Source organism: Monodon monoceros, unplaced genomic scaffold, assembly GCF_005190385.1.
Source record: "Monodon monoceros isolate NGI ecotype Baffin Bay Population unplaced genomic scaffold, NGI_Narwhal_1 Super_Scaffold_12, whole genome shotgun sequence".
Taxonomy (NCBI): Eukaryota; Metazoa; Chordata; class Mammalia; order Artiodactyla; family Monodontidae; genus Monodon; species Monodon monoceros.
This window is the reverse complement of record NW_021703768.1, coordinates 34,336,914-34,361,600: the sequence shown is the minus strand read 5'-3', so window position 1 is coordinate 34,361,600 and position 24,687 is coordinate 34,336,914. Positions and strand designations below refer to the sequence as shown.

Sequence of the window (24,687 nt, the reverse complement as noted above, 5' to 3'; positions counted from 1 at the left end):
CTTACTGCCTATTTGTATATCTTCTTTGGAAAAATGTCTGTTCAATCCTTTGTCCTTTTTTTTTTTTGGTTCTTTCTTTTTGTTGTTGTTGAGTTGTAGGAGTTATTTATGTATTTTATATTCTTTCTATTCTCTATAAGGTTATTAACCCCTTATTAGATATATGATTTGCAAATATCTTCTCTCATTCCATAGGTTGTCTTTTACTCTAAATTGTGTTCTTGATGCACAGAAGTTTTTAATTTTGATGTAGGCCCATTTGTGTATTTGTACTTTCATCATCTGTGCTTTTAGTGTCATATCCAAGAAATCATTGCCAAATCCAATATCATTCCCCTCTGAATGGTCTTGGAACCCTTCTTGGAAATCATCTGACCATATATACTAGAGTTTGTTTCTGGGCTGTCTATTGTATTCCATTGGTCTGTATGTCTGTTTATTTATGCCAGTACTATACTGGTTTGATCGCTGTGGTTGTGTAATAAGTTTTGAAACCAGGAAGTGTGAGATCTCCAACTTTGTTCTTTTTCAAGATTGTTTTGGCTACTTGGGGTCACTTGAGATTCCATGTGAGTTTTAGGATGGATTTTTCTATTTCTTCAAAAAGTGTCATTGGGATTCTGATAGGAATTCCATTAAATCTGTAGACTGCTTTGTATGGACATCTTAACAATAATAAATACTCAAATCCAAGGACATGGAATGTCTTTCTCTTTATTTGTGTCTTCTTTAATTTCCTTCAGCAACATTTTGTGGTTTTCAGTGTACAAGTCTTTCACCTTCTTGGTTATTCCTAAGTATTTTATTCTTTCTGATGTTATTGTAAATGGAATTGTTAATTTCTTTTTTTGATGGTCATTGTTTAAGTGTATAAAAATGCAACTGATATTTGTGTGTTGATTTTGTATTCTGCAACTTTTTTTGTGTGTGTGTGGCTGCGTTGGGTTTTTGTTGCTGTGCATGGGCTTTCTCTAGTTGCGGCAAGCGGCGGCTATTCTTTGTTGCGGTATACAGGTTTCTCACTGCGGTGGCTTCTCTTGTTGCAGAGAACGGGCACTAGGCACATAGGCTTCAATAGTTGCAGCACATGGGCTCAGTAGTTGTGGCACTCAGGCCCTAAAGCACAGGCTCAGTAGTTGTGGCACACAGGCTTAGTTGCTCCACGGCATGTGGGATCTTCCCAGACCAGGGTTTGAACCCATGTCCCCTGCATTTGCAGGAGGATTCTTAACCACTGAGCCACCAGGAAAGTCCCTGTATTCTGCAACTTTGATGAATTTGCTTATTAGTTTTAATATTTTTTGTAGATTCTTTAGGATTGTCTATGTATAAGATCATGTCATCTGCAAACAGAGATAATTTACTTCACCTTTCCAATCTGGATGCCCTTATTTATTTTTCTTATCTAATTGCTCTGGCTGGAACTTCCAGTATTACGTTAAATAGAAGTGGCATCTTTGTCTTGTTCCTGATCTTAGAGGGAAAGTTTTCAGTCTTTCACCATTGTGCATGATGTTAGCTGTAGGCTTTTCATATGTGGCATTTATTATGTTAAGGTAAAAAACATCATTTTTAATGGCTACCTAATATCTTGGTACATAGATATGCCTCATATTGTTACATTTAATTATTAATCAACCTCCTATTGCTACATTTAATTATTTCTTGTTTTTAAAAACTATAAGTAATACTTTGGTGAACACCCTTGTGCAAAAAGTGTTCTCTGAACTTCTAATTACAGAAGTTGACAATTCGTTTCAATAAATATTATTGAGTTGCATCCATGTATCAGACACTGAGCTAGGTTCTAAAAGGACAATGTCGAACAAAATACGGCCTTGCTCTGAAGGAGTTTTAGTCAGCTAGGGGAAATAAATGCAAAACACATTCACATAATTTCTCTAAAACTCGATAAGAAGCAAAATAAGGGAAGGCACAAGTTGCCATGTTTACAAAGATGAGGGAGGTTTAAAGAAAGTGCAAATAAATCTTGAAGATCAATTAAGAATTAACCAGGCTCCAGAACAGTATTGTCAAGTAGAAATAAAGTATAATACAAGTTACATATGTCAGTTAAAATTTTCTAGTAGCCACTTTTAAACATGTAAAAAGAAACAAGTTAAATTAATTTTAATAATTAATTTTAATCTAATATATTCAGTATATTATTTCAAGTATTTAAAATAAAGAAGTAATAAGATAATTAACATGATTTTCATACTAAATCTTCAAAATCCAGTGTGTTTTACAATTACAGCCTATTTTAAATCAAACCAGCCACAACTCAAGTGTTCAATAGCCACATGTTGCTAATGGCTATCCTCACATGGACAGGACACCTGTAGAACTTGCAAACTAATCTCTAATGGCAGAAAGCAAATCAGTGGTTGCCTTGGGCCAGGGTAGAGAAAGAGACAAGCTGCAAAGAAGCATGAGGAAAAATTGGGGGATGAGAGCAATGTTCTATATTGATTATACTGGTGGTTCCATGAGTATGAAACTCATTTGATTGCACACTTTAATGGATGCAGCTGGTTGTGCATAAATTATAGCTCAATAAGTTGAGTTTTTTAAACAGCCAGCCAGACGGTAAGGATGAGAAGATTGTTCAGCATCTATCAACACATTTAACACTTTCAATAGAGTTGTCCCAGCTGTTACTGACTTTTATTCTCCAGTGAGAGAACCAATTTCACCTTTCTCTGAGAGTGTCATCATTTTTAACTTCTTTGTTAATTTGGTTGCTGACAAGTGGTATTGTATTGTCTTAATTTACACTTATTTAATAACAAATGGAGTTTTTCATGTTTATTGAACATTTACATTTTTCCAAGTTATGTCCAAGTTTGTTTATATCCTCATAATGTCTATACTATATGTCAGAAAGAAAGAAAGAGAGAGAGGAAGGAAAGAAAGGAACAAAAGAAGGAAGATTCCATTATCATTTATTCACTTGTGCATTTATAAGAACCTATAGCATGTGTGACATTACATATAACATGAGAGGACATATGAAATTTATAAAACTCACTGCTCCAAACTTAGAATCAATCTCTCTCTCTCTCTCTCTCTCTCACACACACACACACACACACACACACGCACACACAGTCAAGTGCTAAAGAAAACAAGTAGATTAATGTTAGATCATATAGTAAAGGGTAAAGTAATGCAAAGCAAGTGATGGTTTGTTTATCACTCTAATAAATTAGACCCGAAGCGTGTGGACTATGCCCACTGCTACAGTCTGGTTCTATGTCCCCAATCTCTCTCTACTTCCATCACCACCTCCCTCAACATCCCAGCCCATCAGAAATGTACCTGACCCCTTCAGTCCCTTCAGACTGGCAGTTCTTGGGAATTCTACTGGGTTATGTTTTGTTTGTCAACATAATATCCACTCCTCCCTGTGGTTCTCGTTTCAGTAAACTGAAACCTCAGCTCTCACTGAATGACCATCTTAATATTCTTGAGGAGAACATCCGGAAGCTGCTGCCCCTTCCACCTCTGGAAAAACTCAAAAATGAGGGCAAGACAGACAAGGACACGGAGCACATTCATGTACGAGGGGGTGAGGCCCGAGGGGAGTGCAGAGTGGAGTAGAATGAATGAACTTGCTCCCCTCGGCTTGACCCTCGCACTCACTTTGATTTCAGTTTCTCTACGAACGATCCATGGATGCTCTGGGGAAGCTGCTGAGGACCATGATGTGGGATAACGTGAAAGCAGAGGACTGTCAAGAAATGGTCAATGTGAGTAGGGCCACTGCTCAAACTGACTCCCATAGTCCCTAATCGGTGCTCCAAGGCACCCTCCAAACTCTGCCTCATCCTTGTCACAGGGACTCGTCCAGCCCAACCCACGTGGCCCACCATGTAGGGCCAGCCCACTTAAAAAGGGTTTGTGGGGAGGCCAGCACGCCGTTCCGGAGGAGGCAGAGCAAGAGCGAGAGAACGAGAGCGAATGAATACGAGGATACTAAGGAAAGACTTCTACTTTTTGACCAACAGCTTCTCCGAATGTGGTTTGTTTCACAAAAAGAGTGGGAAAGGGAAAGAGCCTTCCAGATCACCGCGAAAGCGCTGACAAATGATATTGAGGTAAGGAAGCCCCTAAAATGGATGGATGGCATTGCTTTGCTAACAGCAGGGACCCCTGAGGCCGCTGGAATCCAAAACTCGTGCGTGACGGATCTCCAGTCCCGGGTGGGGTCTTTCCGGAGAACCACCAGCGAGGTCTGTCCTAACCCAGAGCGTCTTTGCTCGCTTGCTCGCTTACTTGACCACCGCCCTTAAAGTCTGAGATTCCATTCTATTCTAAGGGCCTGCATGGAAGGAACAAGGGACTTAATATCCAGTGTTGGGACTATCCTGGGACATCGCCAAGCCACCCCGTCACCTTGGGGTCCCCCTTTGTCCTGCAGGCACCAGAGAACTTTAAAATAGGCTCACTCCTCGGCCTCCTGGTTCCTCAATCCTGTGACACCCTGCCCTCCATCCGCCAGGCGGCTGCTAGCTCGGCTATTGGTCTGTTCTGCATAAAAGGTGAGGGAAGGATGTGAAACCCACAGATGCAGAGAAGATACCTGTTTTCTTTCGTTCTCAGCTTTTCTCGTCGTCCATCTATATCTCTCTCCTTCCTCCTCTCTCTCTTTCTCTTTCTCCTCCCCCAGTTCAGCCATTTCTGAGTTCTGATACCTTAATTATGTCACACAATTTGTCTCTCTTTTAGATCCTTTTTCCTCAGTGGCTCTGCCTTCTGGTTTTTTAAAATAAAGATAATAACACTAGAGCATGATAAAGAGTCATTAAAGCAGGTAAAATGTTTTGAGAGAGTCCGATTTAAATCACACAGCAATTGGGCATATTAGCAAAGCTTTCTCTATCACACGGCTTTCTTCCAGAGGAAATTGCACTATTATTATGGTGCTAAAGTGCCTTTCAGAGTTTCCTAAGAGAGATAACTTTGTGGAGGTTTTTCCAGCTTGCATAGCTGGACCTCTGTCTGCTCTGCCAGGACACGTGAGTAACTGTCAATGTCAGGAAATATAAGGAATTTTAAAACATCAGTCTCAGGCTGAAACCAACACTCAGGGCTTCCTGATTAAATCCAGGTTAAATAAGCAGGTGTTTCGCTGAGCTGGGTCCTGCATCGTATGCACAGTTCTCTGCAGACCAGGTGCAGCCAGGAACACTCAGCCAGGTTGACTGCAGCTCATGCCCACCCTCGGCTCTTCATTCTCTTAGGTACTCGGTAAACATTTCTTGAGTGACTTTTCATGTGTCAGGCACTGTTCTGATGCTGGAAGCACAGAGATATTATAATTCTAAGATTCGCATAAGAAAAGTATGTTAGGTTTGCTGTGCAAAAGCTTTTGAGCCAAAAGGTGGAATTTGGTTGGGGGCAGAGGGTAGAGTTAGTCAAAAAGGCCAAACTATTCAACAGAGCCCGAATAGGTCTCTTGGGCTATGGGACAGTCCCTTGGGATATGGGAAGATAATTCATGAAGGGTATATGCTTTTACCAAAGCCAGGAAAAAAAAAAAAAATGAATTAAGGAAGTGATAACTAAAGGACCATTTTAATAAGAGAAGAAATGTGCCAGAGGGGGACCTCATAGGAAGAAAGGAATTAGAATTCTATTATTGTTCTACCCATTCTCCCTTTAGTGTCCTTTATTTTCCTGAAACATGCAAAGTTCAGGTCCTTAAATATTCTTTGTTAACAAGAAATCCCATACTTCATTATTCACGTTAACTCTTTTTCTTGGTTGACCAAATAAATATGGTAGAGAGAGAGAAAAACGATTATTTTTTTTTACTAGATACAAGTAACTAGTGCGACACTAAATTAAATACCCATTTAATACTCATGGGTGTTGTTCAGTCAGTTGTTAAAGCAGATGAGGGATCTAAGGTTAAGAAATTTACCAGTTCCTTGGACAATTGAAAGCAGCGGAGCTGGACTTTGAGCCCAGGTCGTCTGCCCATTGGCTAGGCTGCCTTCCAGAGTGGTTCAGGTGTGAGTTTCCACAATTACTATACTCCATTCAAACAACAAACAGAATATCATTACCGTTTAGGTCTGCATTTACAAATTGGTATCAACAGTCACTTAACACAGCTGCTGATGTTCCTATTACAATGGTTGCCTTACCATTTCCTCCAAAGTGGCTCAGTGCAGAATGGAGCTCCAACAGAGACAGCAGTATAGCAGAGCAGTAAGAGCCTGGGCATTGGTGTCAGACCAGCGTTCAGGTTCCAGCTCTCCTATCTTTACTAACTGCGTGATCCAGCCAAATGGCTTTACACCTCTCTGCCTCAGCTTTCTCAACTGCAAATAACCTCAGATCATTTTTAGGAGCAATGAGATCATTACGTGCAGAGTATTTAGCATGCTGCTGGCATGCAGAAACTACTCAATCAGTGTTTGATCTTATGCTCACCACCTAATCAGACAGGCTTTAGTGGGTTTGTTAAAGGCATCCAGCAGCTGAATTAGTGTCACATCAAAATACAGACAGCTTCTTCAACCCCTGTCAGCTCTTTGAACTCCTATGTCACCCTTTGTTGATTGTAGGCATTCGCCTGGAAGTGGAAAGACTACAGGATTTGCAGGAAGGGCTGCAATGTGATGATGTGCAGGTCCAGATCAAGATTTCCTCCAAAATAGCAAAGGTAAAAGATATAGAGGACTGGCCAAGGGATATAAGGATGATTCTGGGTTGATTTCCAAATGAGTCATCTGTGTACACCCCGTTACCCAGGAGGGCAACAGCCTAGCCATTCTACCTGAATGGAAGACCTTTGTCCACTCATTTATTAACTCTGGGTCCATGTGCACAGGCAACACCTGCTACTGATCATTTCAAACTCTGGGAAACCTGGGGAACCAAGTGGCCCTCTCCAGGGTGAGGGAGGCAGTGGGGTGAAATGGAAGGAACAGGACTTTGGGGTCGATCAGACGCACTCTGTGTGCACTGTTTGAAGTGTGTGCACTGGGTGATCAGTCTCATCTTAAAAAGAAAAAATGCATAACCTTCCTCTCAGAGCTGTTGTGAGGACTGGTCGATCAAGTCATTCATTTATTCATTCGCCTAATATGCCCTGTGCACCTACCACATGCCACACTTTTTTCTAGGCTCTAAGGATAGAAACACCTGCCCTCATTGAGCTTGCATCCTAGTAGATGGAGCAGCCAGATAAATATGATGTCAGGTAGTGACAACTGAGAAAAATAAAATCAAGGAAGGGAATAAAGAGTACGGGAGGGGTGATCCCCTAGGAAGACCTCTCTGAAAGGGAGAACCATGAAGACATCTAGAAAAGAACATTCCAGGCAGAGTGCAAACAGCATGTGCAAAGGCCCTGAGGTGGAGAAAGAAGTGGGTCATGAGATCCAAGAGACAGCCCAGAGCTGATTGAAGTGCCTTCCGGGACTCGTTAAGGATCTTGGCTTTTATTCCAGTTGGAATCAAAAGCCAGCAGAGGGTTTTGAACAGAAGAGTCAAGACCACTAGGTACACTGTGGCAGTTGTGAAATGTAGAAGGGCACCCTTGTGTGAGGCAGCATCATTCCTAATGTGGACATTATAGGTTTATATGTGTATTATGGCAGTTATCCACAGAGGGCAGTAAAGGGTCCAACAAACTCAGTCACTGTGACAATAACAGAGAACTCTCTTGAGAACAGGGCACTTTTCCTAATTTGCAAAAGCTCCTTATGGGCTAGTGGTGGTTCTGCGAGGAGGAATGTGATTGGACTTACATTTTCTGAAGGGTCATTGGGCTGCCATGTTGAGACTAGACTATAGGCTGGCAAGAGTGAAACTAGTGAGGTTAGTTTGAAGGAAACTGTAAGAATCTACATATGAGATTAGGTGGGCTGGACTAAGGAGGCAGCAGCGGGGATGAGAAGGTGATGAGGACATAGGAGACAAGCCCGTGGGGGACAGGGAGGGAACATATGTCAAATGCCTAAGAAAGTGTCTGATGCATGAGAGGTGCTCAAAAACATGAATTCCCTTTCTTCCTTTCTTCCTAAACCAATATCCATCCCAATATGAAAAAAAAAAAAAAAAAAACCGTAACTGTTGAGCTTGGACCCAGGCAAGCATTTCGTGTTATACAGAACAGAGGCACGAGTCTAGGCCTTGATCTTGGAGCCACGGTAACTCAGAAACCGGCTGGGATATGCAACTACTCATGAAAAGGAACCCATTTCCTCTCAAAGATGGTTCTACCAAACATCATCGGGCCATTTAATACTGGAGGAAGTCGGTTGTGAATAGGAATGTTTTCATACCCACAAACTCATAATCATGACCATCTTGCTTGGCTAAAGCCCCAAATAATGCTCCTGGACTTTATTCAAACTTCTAACTTTTCACCTCCCCTGCCTGCCTTTTCATTCATACACACGGAGAGACATATACAACCAAACATTGTGTATAGTTCTTGTTTAGAGACCAAAATTGTAAAGTTTTTCTTTTCTTCACTTTTTATTATTCACTACTCTTGATATTGAAACATGCAAAAGCAAAAGACAGCGTTCATAATAATTCACCCTCTGTGTGAAGTGCGTCAGAAAGAGAAAAACAAATATCATATGCTAACACATATATATGGAATCTAAAAAAAAAAATGGTTCTGAAGAACCTAGGGGCAGGACAGGAATAAAGAGGCAGATGTAGAGACCTAAGGACACGGGGAGGGGGAAGGGTAAGCTGGGATGAAGTAAGAGAGTGGCATGGACATATATACACTACCAAGTGTAAAATAGCTAGTGGAAGCAGCCGCATAGCACAGGGAGATCAGCTCGGTGCTTTGTGACCACCTAGAAGGTTGGGATAGGGAGGGTGGGAGGGAGACACAAGAGGAAGGAGATATGAGGATATATGTATATGTATAGCTGCTGATTCACTATGTTATACAGCAGAAACCAAGCACTGTAAAGCAATTATACTCCAATAAAGATGTTAAAAATAATAATAATAATTCACCCTCTGTATGGATACTGTGAGGCACCGAGTATTTAGCACAGCACTTAGTACACAGTGATAGATTTCCTGAATTTTCAAGCCTAGCTATTCTTTGGCAGACACAAGACTTATTTCTATGATTCATGAAATGTATGTGAAAGTACTTTACAACACATAAAATGGCATACAAACATTATGCATTATTTTTCCTTTATGGGGTATGATGTAACTTCAGGTTTGGAGAGCAGATTGCCTTGGCAGGCCTGAAATTTAATAAATAATGAAATGATCAAGAGACAACTTCAAGGAAAGTTTACTTGAAGTTGAAAGGTCGAGTCTATGTCCTATTTTAGTATTCTCTCTGGTTTCTATGGCCCCAGTCACATGCTAACTTTGTGGAAAGCCCAGTGGTTTCTAACATCCTAAAACCAAGAATAGGTGTCCAGATATGAAGTGAGGTGGCTGATGACATGAGTCTTTCTGGTTCATTCTCAGATCGTCAGTAGACTCATCCCAAGTGAAGAAATGCTCATGTTCCTGGGGGAAACCCTGGATGGTCTGGAGAGCCTCAACCCCACGTGTACAAAGGCATGTGGCATCTGCATGATCGCTGCCCTGAAGGAGCAGGGAGCTGCTTTAGAAGATCAGGTGAACCAAGAGCCAATCTGACAACTGAGCAGAATTCTAACACTTCTGAAATGCCAATACCAGAAGTAGGTCGCCACTTCTCAGCTGGTCCTCTGATGGGCCACAGGTGGGAGTGCGCACGGCCTCAAGAGGCCTCAACAGAGACCCAAGTTGCGTGTGAAGAGCCAGGCTCACACTGAGTGCCTGTCTAGCCTGACTCAATTGCTTCTCTAGTCTGTGATGATAAGAACTTTACAGACTGCCACTCTCTGGTCAGAGGCATGTGGATCATGGAAAACTGGGTTGTGAGGTCTGCAAGGATGAGCGTGACCTTGTGAACGAATGCCTTTAAGATGGCCACTGAGGGCCAAGAGAATTTTCTAATCCCACTGCCACTCTGCGAGCTGCTCTTGAACACCCCTTAGGTATTTTCTGGTAAAGAAGGCTGTCATTGGGGAATTGACTAAAAGAAAAGTCTCAGTCCCTCCTCCCAACTGGAAAGTTAAGCAGAGAGAACAGGATTTAAATTCAGGAAGCCTGGTTAAGAGCTCCAAATGGAGATACTCTATTCTCTCTCTTAAAGTCAGAAACAGAACACCAGCAATTCAGAGATTGAGGAGGAAAACAATCTTTAACTCAATAAAGGCTTTCCAAGGGGAACAGGAGGAGGAACTTATGGTCCCCATAGCCCAGAATCATCCACCCTAAATTTAAAATTTTTCCAAAGCATGACTTTTAGAGGTGACCTCTGTGCTAATTACTGTCCAATCAGCTTTTTTCAAAATCATTCATTGAGTACATACTATGTGCCAGTCATGAGAGAATCAAAGGTTAATAGCTTTGGAATGTCCATGTATTTGTGTGTTTAGCATAAAAGGGGAAGTTGCTCACACACTAAGTAAAGGCTTACAATAGGGACCTAAATCCTCTCCAAGAATGATTGAAATGGGACCGTGTGGTATTCATGTTTGCAGGATATTTATGATTAAGGAATTATAATTCTAAGAAAATATTGTATTTACCTAAAAGTGTCTATCCAAAGTAAGCGGGAAAAATTTCCACTAGAAGCCAACGTTCTTTAGCATGGAGACATGCCCTTACCCATGTCAAAAGCCAGGTGTGTAATATCATTCCCTACTGCACACAGATTAACACCCAAACTCAGAAAGGTGGCCCTCAATGCCCTTTAGCACCTGGCTTCATCTTTCCTATCAAGTTATCTTCCTTTTATCACCTTTGTTCTTTCTTTGCTCCAAACTGGACCATTCTCCTATTCCATAAACCTTTTCCACATTTGCCTCTACCATGCTCTCATGCCACTTTTCTATATAGATTTTATGCTTTTACAGCCATCATGTTCACAGCAAAATGGAGCTGAAGGTACAAAGTTCCCGTATACCTCCTGTCTCCACACTACCCACATCCCACATCACAGTGGTACATTTGCTACAATCGATGAACGCACATTGACACATCATATAATCACCCAAAAGCCTTAGTTTACGTTAGGGTTTAGTCTTGGTGTTGACAAATGTATAATGACACGTGTTCACCACTGTAGTATCATACGGATTAGTTTCACTGCTCTCTAAACCCTCTGTGCTCTATTCTCATGGTGTCTGATTTTACATCTTTACCTGTGCTCTTCCTTCTGATGAGGATGACCTTCCCCACCATCTCCACCTTGCCTTTTGGAATTGCTATATATCCTTTGAGGCCCAGACCAGATGTCCCTCCACAGTAACCTCAGTTACTTCTGGATTCCCCTATCAGTCCTGTACCTCTTGTACACCATTTGCCATACAGAGCCTTCTGCACAGCCCTTGGGTATATGGCTGATGTCCTTTATGGGACCACCCATTCCTTCTGAGAAAGGGCTACATCTTATTCATCCCTGGTAAATGCCCCACAGCGCCCAACACAGCACCTGGCATAATGCAGCCTTTCGCTAAATGTTTGCTAAATTGATTTAAGAATAAATGCCCAATTTATCGATAATCGTCCTGAGCAAGAGATAGGCCATGTGTAGAATCAACTGCTTTTTTAACATTATTTCTAATTCATCAACCACCGCCTACAATATGCTGACCGTACGTGACCTAAGCCATCCATGTAGAGGAAAAATGGCAACTCAGCGTTTGATTTGGCTTTTTCTTTTTAGCTGTTGGAGATCTTGGGCATAATTTACCATCACATGCCGGTCCTCAGACAAAAGGAGGAAAGTTTTCAGTTTATGCTGGAAGCCATCTCCCAAATAGCCAGCTTTCACATGGATGCAGTTGTTGCCAACCTTTTACAGAAGCCTCTGCCCTTTGACAGGGAGATTCTAACTGAGTTGGTCCCTTTTCCTAGGAAAGGCCACTCTGTAAGGTATTGGGGAAGAATCTGTGGTTTGAGAGAAAGATAGCAAACAAAAGTTGAAAACATCTCACCTGAATAATTTCAAAAATGGTGTTTGAATCACAGGTAATGGTTTTCCAAGTATTTTTCAAATATATGTCCTCATTGGATGATGAGAGTTTTAGGAGTGTGTGCGTGTGTGTGTGTGTGTGTGTGTTTAATAGGAATAAGTATTAGAAAGTGAGTATTTCTTCCCTTTCTGGTTGCCTAAAACGAATCTATATGAGAGGTTTCTGTCTTGATGGACATTAACAAACCTCAGCAACCCAAGGCCAGAATGCTAGATTGTTAAATAAAACATCCTTATTATCCCCAGGCATGTTGGCATGTCCATCCGTCCTTGCAACTGTGATTAGTCATAATGTGGTTTTAGAGTGGATCAGATGAAAAAGCTCATATCCCAAGGAGTAGAGCCTTATCGGCTTCCTGCCGTGCTTCCCTAGGGACACAAAGACACTGTGGAAGGCTCTGGCTGAGAACCCAGCCTCCAGTGGCAAACTCTTGCAAGCCTTAATAGACAAACTGGAGAATGAGTTAGAAGATGACCTCGCGGGGACAGAGGCGATCTCCGTGAGTTGGACAACCTGCCACCCGCCCGGGATGCTGCCCCACTCCATCCCACCTGGCACTGGGTGATGTAGCATTAATCGCACTTCTTCCCCTCTCATACCCCGGTTTTAAATCAATTCCAGTTTATATTGGACAAATATGGCAGTGATTTTGTCTGCAGCTGATCACGTTCAGAAGGAAATTTCTCATCAGCCCAAAGAAAATCTGTCTCTCTGTATTTCCAAGTTAGTCTTCAAGATATCCACTTGTTATTGAAAGACCCCAATACTGGTGCCCCCTGGAGTTTGGAGTCGCCCCACATGACAGCCCTGAGAAACACAGCAGGAGTTGAGAACTTTCCAGACAAATAAACCCTCCCTTTTCTATGTGCTTTCACCACAAATGTGGTCAACCTGGAAAGCAATCCTTTGTACAGAAAACAAACTGGAAGATCAGCCCTGCCTGACCACAGGGTCCTTTCTCCTCTCAGGTGGCCTGTGCAATTCATGAAGTGGTGTCAACAGGCACCCCTGTCGCAGGCCTGTACCCAAAGCTGTTCACCCTTTTCCTGAAGCTGGTCAGCTGCACACTGGGCCAGAAGATGCCCACGTCAACCCTAAACCGCTGCCGGCGGGTGATGCAGCAAGGGGAGCGGCAGCAGATCGCAGACCCCTGCAGGTCAACAGCCAGGCAGAGAGGGACTTCCAGAGCAGTCCTGACCTGACTCCAGAAGGGGCTGGCGTGGCCTCAACTACCCGTGAAGAAACAAGACGCCTCCATCCTTGAGCCTCGTAGCTCTTCTTCCCTGGGTACCCGGCATAGTTGCCCAGAACGGTCATACAATGAATAAGCAGTTATGTCCTCTTCCCTAGAGGGCCCAATCCACTTCCTTTGTTTTCTTTCATTGAGACCTTTCAAGGAAAGATGGAATTCTGTGATTTTCAAGGCCACCAAGGAAAGAATATAAAATAAAAATAAATACCACATTTCCTCAAATCTAAGACTTCTCCAGTTGAAGGAAGCAACATTATTTCATGTAACATTGAGAAAGGAAAAAAAAAAGAGTCCCAATTAAGTCATGAATCAGTGCTTTCTTATACTATTAAATTTGCATTTTATATTGATCCAAAAAGCTCTTTGAGGATTAGTAGGTATAGTTACCCTTTATCACACTGCTCTGCTTTCCTGGTTTTTTGCATTAACTTTTTGTTCCGATGTCAAATCAACCTTTTTTTTTTTTTGCGGTACACGGGCCTCTCACTGTTGTGGCCTCTCCCATAGCGGAGCACAGGCTCCGGACGCGCAGGCTCAGCGGCCATGGCTCACGGGCCCAGCCGCTCCGCGGCATGTGGGATCTTCCCGGACCGGGGCACGAACCCGTGTCCCCTGCATCAGCAGGCAGACTCTCAACCACTGAGCCACCAGGGAAGCCCCCAAATCAACCTTTCTAAGACATTTTAAATAGCAGTTAGGCTCAGCACATGTAGTTCCAATAGTACATGTAACTTTACTAAAATGCCCACAGCTCAAAGAGCCATACCTAAATCCATGCATGTACACGCATTGTATACACAGGCAATAGCAACTGCATCACAACTACTGTCTGGCCAACAACTGCAACGCACTACCCATTGCGAGATGCATCCTGATTTCCAAGGTGCTGTTTTGTTTTAGAACCAGTGAAGCAACCTCCATTCATCCAGGAGTGAGCGAGCATTGTAGGGAACATTTTTTTTAAAAAGAAACACAATGTGCTATATTTATTCTGTAGAATACAGTGTTTACAAGTGACCAGATCCACACATATCAATATAGAGCCCCAAGACATAATAAATGAAAATACAGAATACAGACAGCTTGATGTTATTTATTAAGGACTTGGGGATTCACAATTCCTTGCATGGTACTGACTTACTTTTGTGGTGCCAACTGTCTCCTTCAGGCTCTCGACTACAACTCTGAAGTGTGTGCAGGCCCAGGCCATGAAAGAAGGGCTGGCCAAAGAATCTGACGAGGGGGACAACATGTGGACCCTCCTCAGCAGTCCCAGTAGGCACCACATAGGAGTCTGTGCACTGGCCAGGTAATGTGCAGATACTCCAGAACTGGATACGAAGGAAAACACTGAAGACAAAGTAAAAATGCAACGCAGGCAACTTCACTGACAGCAATTGATTCAGTAAGGACTTAGAGCCCAGGAGAAAAAAACAGGGAAGAAAGAGCAAAGGGGTTGGGAAGAGACAGCAGGATCAGCCCCAAACTCACCAACCCCACAGAAAATAGTGATACAATGAACACTTTTAGGCAAACTACACTTCAGTCGGGCACTTGGATAGGCTATTATAAAGTTAAGCCTTGGTGCTCTTTCCTTTTTAACATTCCTTTTTGGATAATTTAGTTTCCTGATAGAGAAATAGACTAAAGTGCCTTCCACTGTTTAGAAAGCAAAAAGCCTCTGCTACAGTGGGAGCCTTGGTTTTCTAGGAGCATGGCAGCGTGGCAACACAGACTCATTCCGGACATCACGGAACAACTCTTCCCATCCCTGACCTCCTCCTCGGAGAACTACCGGATAACGGGCGCAGCTTTCTTCTCTGAGGCAAGGGAGCACAGCCATCCCAGCAGGCTCGTTGGGACCCAGTGGGGTATTTCTCTCAGGAGTTGTGGGAATTTGAGCCACGGAAGAGGGACCGTCTCTGGGATCTTTGGCAATGGAGAGATCCAGCTATTGCCAGAGACACAGTACCTGAGCAGAGAGAGAGAGAAAGAGAGAGGAAAAAGAACCCAGCCTCATCCTCTTCCTGCCCTGTGGTCTGCAGACATCAACTCTCAAGACAGAGAAGGGTAGAGAATCAACCTGGAAGGGACAAAACAAAATGCAACCAACAAATATATTATGGTCCTTTCAAACTCTGGGATAAAGGCTGACCCAGCCAATGCAAAGAAGGAAATTGTCAGTAACTCCTGTTTTCCCTGCTCCATGTTTCCATTTAGATTAGAAATACCTTCTTGACTAGGTATTTTGGTTCTCATCACCACATAACCTTGACCTGTGGGGTGCTCACTTCTAGAGCTTAGTTGCTGCCAGACATTTGAATTCACCCGAGGGCTCCCTCCTCTGCCCCACAAGCAGCTGGGGCCCTACTCTTTAATCATAGCTATAATGCCTTTGGAACTCTCCTGAAGGGAGGCCCTTCCCTGAACTAAAGGGGAGGAGTGTGTCACTTTCAGCTCATGAAGGAGCCAATCCTTTGGAAGCACGGGAATCTACAGGATGTGCTGATCTTGATGGATCAGACTGCCTGGGACTCCAATGCCATTCTGAGGCAAATGGCCATCCGAGCCCTCGGTAATAGTGCTTCTGGAGCCCCTCACAAGGTAAAAGGAGTTTGGGGGGGCTCGCAAAATAGTTCATCTGAGTTTTAAAATAATTATTTACTAACCCACACCCTGTGGTTGCATAGAAATTAAGTGAAAATCCAAATTAAGTCGCTGAAGTGGTGGCTCTTGGGTTGAAGGACACATGACCCTAAGAGAATGTCAATCCCCTTATCTGGGGTCTCCTACCCTATTCCAGATACACACAGAACAATTTTCAAGATTAAGAGACCTTATTTCAAAATAGTAAAGAAGCACAAGCAGATTAAGTTAGAATCTATCGTCAGAGGCCTCTATCACCTGGCCTACACCAAGGTCGTCTGTGAAAGCTTGAAGGCTCTAAAAAAGATCCTGGAGCTGCTCACAGACCGAGATGTAAGCTTCTACTTCAAAGAAATAGTGCTGCAAACAAGAACCTTCTTTGAAGACGTAAGTGAGCCTGTTCAGGAATCTTCCCTCCCCAGAAGTGAGTTCAGGTAGTGCTTGTAGCAGACCAGTTTGGTGTCCATTTGCATGCCTTGGCCTGCCCTAGAAATCACCTGCCCCAGCGGTCACCTGTCCCAGGGATCACCTGTCCCAGGGATCACCTGCCCCAGAGGTCACCTGCCCCAGGGATCACCTGTCCCAGGGATCACCTGCCCCAGAGGTCACCTGCCCTAGAGATCACCTGCCCTGGAGATCACCTGCCCCAGAAGTCACCTGTTCAATTCCTGTGCAGCCTGTTGGCTTCCTGTGTGTCTGCCTGAGGGTATTCTCTGGCCCAGGAATCATGATTGGTTTGAGCAGGGTGGGCCGGATGTGTTGGGAAAGGACCCTCAAACAGCAAGAAAAGAAAGTTTGTAGATAAACTCCCTGGCTTCCTCACCCCTCAGAAGGACGGTGCTCCACTTGCCCATAGGGGTACCACACTCACTAATGTTCCCTTTCGTAGCTCTCCTCTCTTGCCTATCATGCTTCCTGGGCCCACCTCCCAGATAAGTGACTTACACCTAAATCCCCATCTCAAAGTCTCCTGTTAGGATGAACCGGTTTGCAGGGTACAAATAGAGACACAGATGAAGAGAACAAACGTATGGACACCAAGGCGGGAAACAGGGGGTCGGGGGGATAAACTGGGAGATTGGGATGGACATATATACACTAATATGTATAAAATAGAGAACTAATAAGCTGCTGTATAAAAAATAAATAAAGTTCATAAATTCAAAAAAAGGAAAAAGAAAGTCCGCTGTTGGCAGTACACAGCTTATGACAGTACTCCCTACAGGGCTAGATGTTATTGCCTCCAACACTACCTTCTCCACGTGCAAGATTTCAAAGACTCAAAATGCTGGCACAGTTCATTTCATCCAGGAGTCAGTATACTGCCCCATGGCTCATCGGCCAAATTCGACCTGGAGCATCTTTTTGTAAATGAAGTGTTATTGGAACACAGCCATGCTCATTGGTTACATATTATCTATGGCAGCTTTCACACTTCGTCCCGCAGAGCTGATTAGTTGTTACAGAAACCGTGTGGCCCACAAAGTCTAAATTATTCACTGTTTGGCCTTTTACGGAAAAAATTTGTCAACCCCTGACATGGTTTATAACCCTCATTTCAAAAAAGATCAGTCGGGCTTCCCTAGTGGCGCAGTGGTTGAGAGTCCGCCTGCCGATGCAGGGGACACAGGTTCGTGCCCCGGTCCGGGAAGATCCCACATGCCGTGGAGCGGCTGGGCCTGTGAGCCATGGCCACTGAGCCTGCGTGTCCGGAGCCTGTGCTCCACAACGGGAGAGGCCACAACAGTGAGAGGCCCACGTACCGCAAAAAAAGATCAGTCAACAACAATCCTAGGCAAAGGAAGGTATTTTTCTTTATACCTTCTGGGAAACCAGATTTTATTATTTCGTTTTGGTTTATTCACTGACATCAATGTAAAAAATCTATTTCATATCTAACTTAAACCTATTTTTTGTGATCTAAACCTGCCTGCTCCTGTTATGTGGTCAGAGGAGATGGAAATTTCTGGCTGCCTCCTCCAATGCATCCTTCTTAAACATTAAGGCTTTATTAAATTACCTATTCACCTGATAGTCTCCAGACTGAAAAGTCCTTATTTCCTTCATTATTTACCATAAACCTAATTTTTCAGCTCCTTAAATATTTTACAAGCCAGTGACTGTGTTGTATCCCTAAATGAGACCTGAGAAGTATTAAATAGAATCTAAAGAAAAATTGCCTCTCAAATCCAATCTTTTCCTATTTATTCACTCCAAATTTTTTTAATCTTGCTCTTTCTTCCTGACTCTTTAGCAATTTATTAACTACACCAACCTCCAGACTGCAGTCTGCAACACTCGCCCTCAGTCAATCGTCCTCCAGCGTTGTATTTTTCAGTTTCTCTTGTTTGTGTACTAGCCTAAACCTGGCCTTTGAGAGCAGCTATCTGCTGGTTTCCAACTATTTTCTCCAGTGTACCAATATTTACTTTTAATTCTCATCTTGTCCCCAAAAATACTTACTGGGCTCTCACTCAATTTAGTATCTTCTGTAAAATAATGAAGATGTTCTTTTTTTCATTACACAAATAATTGATGACAATCTTTAACAACAAAGGGTTAAAGTCAGCCCTACAGAGCCCCCATCTGTTAGGTTTCCCTGGACTGTTGCTGATTCAATGATAGTAACTCTCTTGGATCTGAGCCTCCAATAATCACAAGTCAATCTACAAGTTTTGTGGTCAAGAGAATATTTCTCAGTCGTAATGCTTAAGAAAAAAATAAACAACTAAAGTCTATCTGGTTGTTAGGTTAGACCTTTCGCATTCCTAATAGGTATCAATTTCATCACATTTGCATAAACGTAAAGTTTGACAAAAATTGAGTCTTAGTCATGACATGCTATTTACAGTCCTAGAACGCTCTCTTTCTGCAAGTATATTCAACTATGATACTTTGCCCCTATATTTTTCTGTAGATTAAGCATACAATTCTGTAATCTCTAAGTTTTCCCTTTCTTCTCTTCAATATTTAAGTACTTTGTTGAAAGTCTAAAAATATGGCTACACTTTGAAAAAGTGGTAGAACAGAAAATATTGGCTGCTGTCCCATGCTCTAGGATCTGCTCACTGCTATTTCCCACGCTGGCACCTGAGTAAAACTTTAATATCTCTCCCAGCACCCAAAACGCTTTACCCCTTCTTTTTTCTGTTTTTTCATCATCCCAATTGGTTGATTCTCCCTTGACCTATCATCAGGTCTTTGATTTTAGAAAATTCAGAGGACTCTTTTTAAGTAAATACCTCTCTACCTTTTAGATACTTTGTTACTGGTTTGCTTTCTTTTTCTAAAAAGAGATCTTTAAAATATATACCTTGACCTTACTCCTAGTACATTTAAAGAACAGTTCTACTTACATTTCCCTTCTATGAGGTCACATCTCATGTTATTCAATTAACTTTTCTAGCCTTTTCCTAACAAGCCATCTTTATTCTTTTATGGAAGATCTTTGTTAACTTCCTTTTTCATGGCATTTTTGTGTATGTGCCCACTTCTCACACATTTTATTTTGCCATCGAAATAAACTCCTCTATCTTCTCCCCCTCATATTCATAGGAGTGCTTTTTTATTGGCCCTTGTTTGTTGCTAATCTGAATAATATTCTGGGGAATTCCCTGGTGGTCCAGTGGTTAGGGCTCTGCGCTTCCACTGCAGTGGGCATGGGTTCGATCCCTGGTCAGAGAACTAAGATCCTGCATGCCGCAAGGCGCAGCCAAAAAAATTTTTTTTAATTTTTTAAATAAATAAATAATATTCTGCTACTCAGAATGGCTTTTCCTCTCATCCCTCTGCCTTTCTATGGGTATTTGAAACTAGTTTTCTAGATACCCCCCCCCAAAAAAGAATACTTCCAGAAAATTCACCAGAACTCTGAACCATATCAACAAAGTGTCTGAGATAATAGAAGGCCATCTTTCTCCACCACCTTACCCTTTGGCTCTAAAAAGCATTGCCATACTCTGGTTCCTCTTCAGATCACATACATCCTTCATCTTTTACTAAAAAGCACTGCCCACCCTCCCGGACAACAAGCAAGGCAGTTCCATAACTTCACATACAAGAGTAGGGCTAAGCACTTGTTTGTTTATCTGCTCTCTCTCTCTCAGACACAAGGCCCACATTTCTGAGCTTCCTGTAATCCCTTTGGAAAGTATTTGGGATCTTGGAAAAGAGTCCTAGGCCTTGGGCAATTTAGATCAGAGGCCCCATAACTCCAGGCTAATGACGCAATCAGGCTAATTTGTACAAAGCACAGAACAAACAAGCGCCCTCCCCGGCCTTGTGCTGCCAGCACTCCCTGTTTATTACTCCTGTGGTCACATTTCCCCACTAGCTCGTCAGAGTCAGAAACCAAGTCTCCAGCTCTAAATTCATGTCGTGTGGGTAGAGAGCTGCTGGGAAACGAAAGGCATTCTTGGGACACCCAGGGGCTATGCCAAAGGTGCGCCAGGGCTCCAGCCTGCCTCTACGGAAGTGGGAAAGGGCGGGTAAGGTAGGGGTACCAGCTGGGAATGGCCTGTGTGGAGGACCCACCCACAACACGTATCTGTCAGCACAGGAGCAGGATGAGGTGAGGCTGACTGCCGTCCTCTTATTTGAGAATCTGGCATCCCTAACAGGAAGAAGGTGGAAGATTTTTTTTGCTGAAGAAATAAAAAAGAGCATGATTTCGTTCCTTCTCCACCTCTGGGATCCCAATCCCAGGATTAGAACTGTAAGCGGCCCTTGTACAGACACCTGCACCTCCTCCTCTCTCCATGGCCGAGAGGGTGCCAGGAAGCCCGGTCTAGCTGGACCGGAAGCCAGGTCTGAAGGCACCACTCGCAAATGAACCTGAAAACCAATTTTCCCATCCTGGGTGCTTTTTTGCCATCACTTCCCGAGTTTGCGCTTCCATCTTTGAAACTGGGAAGGTGGCAGCACTGACTGTAAAGCCCTCACATCACTGACTTTTACTGCTCCTTTCCCAACACACAACCAGTCAGTGTGTCTTCCCATCTGGAAGGCGAGCCAACATTATGGACTGTGTTGCAGGAAACTGTTTTCCAGGCTCGCCGTGAGGTCCTGATCATCTGCGTTCCTTTTCTGGGCCTCCAGGAACTCTACGGGGTATTAGATCATCTCCTTGATGGTCAGGATCTACCAAGGGCCAGGGATTTCTACAGGCAATTCTGTGTGAAGCTGGGGAGTGTGCAGTAGGTGCTGCTTCCAAAAAAATGCAGGCCAAGAGTCCAGGCAAATCCCAGAAGGCAAAGAGCATAGCAAGGAATCCCAGCCAGAGCCAGAACCATCTGGGAAGGACAGCAGTGATTCTGGGTATCCTGTCACATCACCTTCTGCTCTGTCCCCAAGTCCCAACTGGGATCTGTTCTCGATTCCTGAAACTCATCTGTTGATTAGCCCTATAAGCCCCAGTGCCACCCTGATTAAATTTAGAATGAACTAGCCATAACACACCTTCCAACAGAACAATTAATGGCTGTATGCGTGCTCACTCCTTTAGATGTGAGCACACATCTAAAGGGCCTATAGGATGCTGAATTTCGTAAAGTGTCGCTTCTCAGTTGCCCTCTTTTCTTTTTTAATTTTATTGAAGTATACAACTATACTTTACATTATTGTGTTAATTTCTGCTGTACAGCAAAGTGACTCAATTTTACATATATATATTCTCTTCATATTCTTTTCTATTATGGTTTATCACAGGATATTGAATACAGTTCCCTGTGCTATACAGTAGGACCTCGTTGTTTATCCATCCTATATATAAGAGTTTGCATCAGCTACCCCAAACTTCCAGTCCTTCCCTCCCCTACCCCCTCCCCCTTTCAGTTGCCCTCTGTAACACACATCTCTTCCAGGCAAAGAAAAACCAAGAAATCCTGTGGATCCTCCACACACACTCATTCACCTTCTTCAGCAGCAGCTGGGAGCTGATCACGAGCGTGGCCACCAAACTCACAGGTGAGGGCACGTCCACGCTCTCCACTCACAGGTCTGCTCTCTGCCATCCAGTTTTGCTTTGCCTGGAAGCTACCCCAGCGTGAATGCCGATATGACTGGGAAGACCGAAAAAAAAAAAAAAAGAAAAACAGGAAAGCCAGAAAGAATTCATTTTACATCTTACAACATCTTCCCTCAAAAGAACCTGTTCTCTTTGCAGACTTATAGTAACAGCTTCTGAATTGCCAACACTCACTTTCTTTCCATCAGACCATTCTCCCTACTGGGTCCTTCATGCTTCTTCTGGTTCCAAGTCATTGCTCCTTCTTTTCCCCAAGTCTTTGATCCAAGCCTGCTGCCCCTGCCTAAGTGTTTTCCTTTGCATCATCCCTTAGTATAAACCACAGTCAACCTTCTAAGCTCAGTTCGAGCTGAGAGCTTTAGCAGCAATGTGATACTAGTGGAAAGTGTGTGGGCGTGGGGACCAGCGGACCTTGGCTCTGCTGTGTGATTCTGGACAAGTCACTTAATTTCTCTGTGCTGCCTCTCTGTCTGATCTATAAAATAAAAGAGGAAAGTAAGTGAATCTCTGAGGATCCTTCTATTAGGAAATTCTAAGTCTTATCATGAAACCCATTCCAACTAATCCAGCCCCCAGCAAATAGGCCCACTTGGTTGGCCACATTTAAGACTGAGTTAAAACCTAAGGACTCTTACTGGATCATGTAGAGGATCCCCCTAACTACACTGTAACTTTTTGGAAGACAGGGACCATAGCTTATTCACGTTGGAAACCCTGACAACTGGCGCCCCCTGGAGGACACGGTGTGAGTTTTCCCAAATACATGGTGGGTGAGTGACCACTTCCAGACGTGGCACTCAAGACCCCATAGACATCACCCTCACATCATCCTGGGGGTGCAAAGGGAGTCTATAGCTTGTGCATTCACTAGCTAGATCACTTAACTTCTTACCAGGTGCAGTGTGCCCCGACCTGCTTTCCGTGGCCTCTTCCTCTACAGTGAAATCAGTAACTTTCTCTCCTGTTGATTTTAGATGCCATTGTTCTCAATTTGACCTACCAATATGTGGAGTTAATAGAGAACAGCTGACCACACGCGAGTACCAGCCCTAGCTTCTGCCCAGAGCACTGTTACATTCTTAGAGAAAGAGAAACTAATGCTGCTCCAAGTCCCATGTCAGCCGTAAAATCATAGTGTAAAATCGTAGTGCACCCCATTATCAATCGTCTCTGATGCTCCCTAGACACTGGAATTTCTCCAGAGTGTAAGGTGACCCCCAGCTCCATCCCACTGCAGGCATCATTCCCAAAAGACTTCGATTTTCCAATTGTTTATAAACATACTGCTCACAAGGTCAGGATCTTCTCTTCCCTTATTTCAGTGTTAAAATAAATGCTCAATTTGTGGATCCAAATCCTACCTCTTAGGGTAAAACGTGAGCATGGCGGCCTGAACCCCACTCAGCACTGTCCCTAAGTGGGAGCCTTCATGTGCTGCACAGCTTGGGCCTTGGCTTTCTTCATTCACTGGACATTGCTATTCTCTCCATTTCAGGGCTCCAAGCACTTCGAAAAGGCCCCTGCATGAGTGTCCAGAGAGCAGCCGAAGCTGCCTTGCAGACCCTCTCGAGAAGGTGCAAAGAGATGAGCATCCATCCGTAAACCATCAGGAAATAAACCGCTAGGCCTTTTCTATAACTGACTCCTGTCTTCATCCTCATAACTCACAAACTTGCAACATCTTGAGGAAAGAGACGGCACCTAGTGTGGGGATGTTGAAGTGGTGGTATCTTCCTTACCCTCCAGGCTCTCCCTGGTGGCTTCTGTTAGCAAAAACCATGCCCACCAATTCACTTGAGGAATAACTTGTGATTTGAGCGGTGACAGCCCCATGGCTTTGCAAACGACAGCCCTCTACCTTGGGAAGCTTACATCCCAGCAGATATCAAAAAATGACAGAACATGAAACAATTCTGCCGCCATTAAGAGGAGAACCACTGCCATTTCCCACACGGAGCCCTTTTGTCTCATATCTTTGCCAGCTTTGGCTTGCTACTCACGCTCTTTTCTCTTAAGACAAACTTTAACCTGTCTGTTAAGTTGTAATTTACGTGTCGAGACTGTGCCAGGTACTTTTCTACAAAAGCCCCTTTCTGACATTCTATTAAATCTCATAGTTTCCTTTCCATTTTTATCCTAGAACATTGATCCCTTTGAACTGTGTGTATGCGGGTGCGCATGTGTTAACCTTCGTAGCATCTGAATAATAACTCTTCACTCTTTTTTCACAATGCACACCTGAAAGGTTACATACAGGAAATCATGTACAGACAAAGAAGTTTCTAACACAGAGCCTGGGACTCATTTAACACCACCGCTATCAGGATCATTCATGAGCAACATTATTTTTTTGCTATTATTTTTATCTTATTGACATTTAAAGTTCAAACACTGAACCCAAGTATATGCTGGCCCTTTGTTCAGATTTTTGAAATAAAGATAAATGGACAGACAGCTTTAAGGGTGCAATGTATTTAACACTGCACGTTAAATAATTAGAGAAAATCTAAGGGGTGGCATAACTATATACCTTTATACATTTAGTAGCACAAGTATAGGGACAAGCCATGCAATTGGAGGAAAAGACCTGTTCAGGACCGAACAGAGAGGTCCTTTGGCTGCTGACAGAATCTCCCCTTAACTTCAGACTTGAGAAAAACCAGGAGTCTGTCAGTATACAAAAACCA

At 43.3% G+C, this 24,687-nt stretch overlaps 1 protein-coding gene and 1 long non-coding RNA gene across 2 annotated transcripts in view; one reads left to right on the top strand and one right to left on the bottom strand.

Moving 5' to 3' along the window:
• MROH2B (maestro heat like repeat family member 2B) overlaps nucleotides 1–23,616 on the top strand; it is a 58,634-nt gene extending 35,018 nt beyond the window's left edge. Inside the window, 18 exon segments of the mRNA XM_029216380.1 lie at nucleotides 3,426–3,561; nucleotides 3,657–3,752; nucleotides 4,011–4,100; nucleotides 4,424–4,544; nucleotides 6,579–6,676; nucleotides 9,475–9,627; nucleotides 11,768–11,929; nucleotides 12,454–12,576; nucleotides 13,046–13,233; nucleotides 14,498–14,638; nucleotides 15,040–15,154; nucleotides 15,787–15,942; nucleotides 16,189–16,362; nucleotides 20,534–20,689; nucleotides 21,025–21,165; nucleotides 21,843–21,939; nucleotides 22,975–23,040; nucleotides 23,496–23,616. Of these exon segments, the coding sequence (XP_029072213.1) occupies nucleotides 3,426–3,561; nucleotides 3,657–3,752; nucleotides 4,011–4,100; nucleotides 4,424–4,544; nucleotides 6,579–6,676; nucleotides 9,475–9,627; nucleotides 11,768–11,929; nucleotides 12,454–12,576; nucleotides 13,046–13,233; nucleotides 14,498–14,638; nucleotides 15,040–15,154; nucleotides 15,787–15,942; nucleotides 16,189–16,362; nucleotides 20,534–20,689; nucleotides 21,025–21,165; nucleotides 21,843–21,939; nucleotides 22,975–23,040; nucleotides 23,496–23,602 (2,320 nt within the window). The 3' untranslated portion in view covers nucleotides 23,603–23,616.
• The window catches only part of LOC114891890, a 253,784-nt gene that overhangs the window by 225,498 nt on the left and 3,599 nt on the right, over nucleotides 1–24,687 (bottom strand). The gene's annotated exons all lie outside the window — the stretch shown is intronic.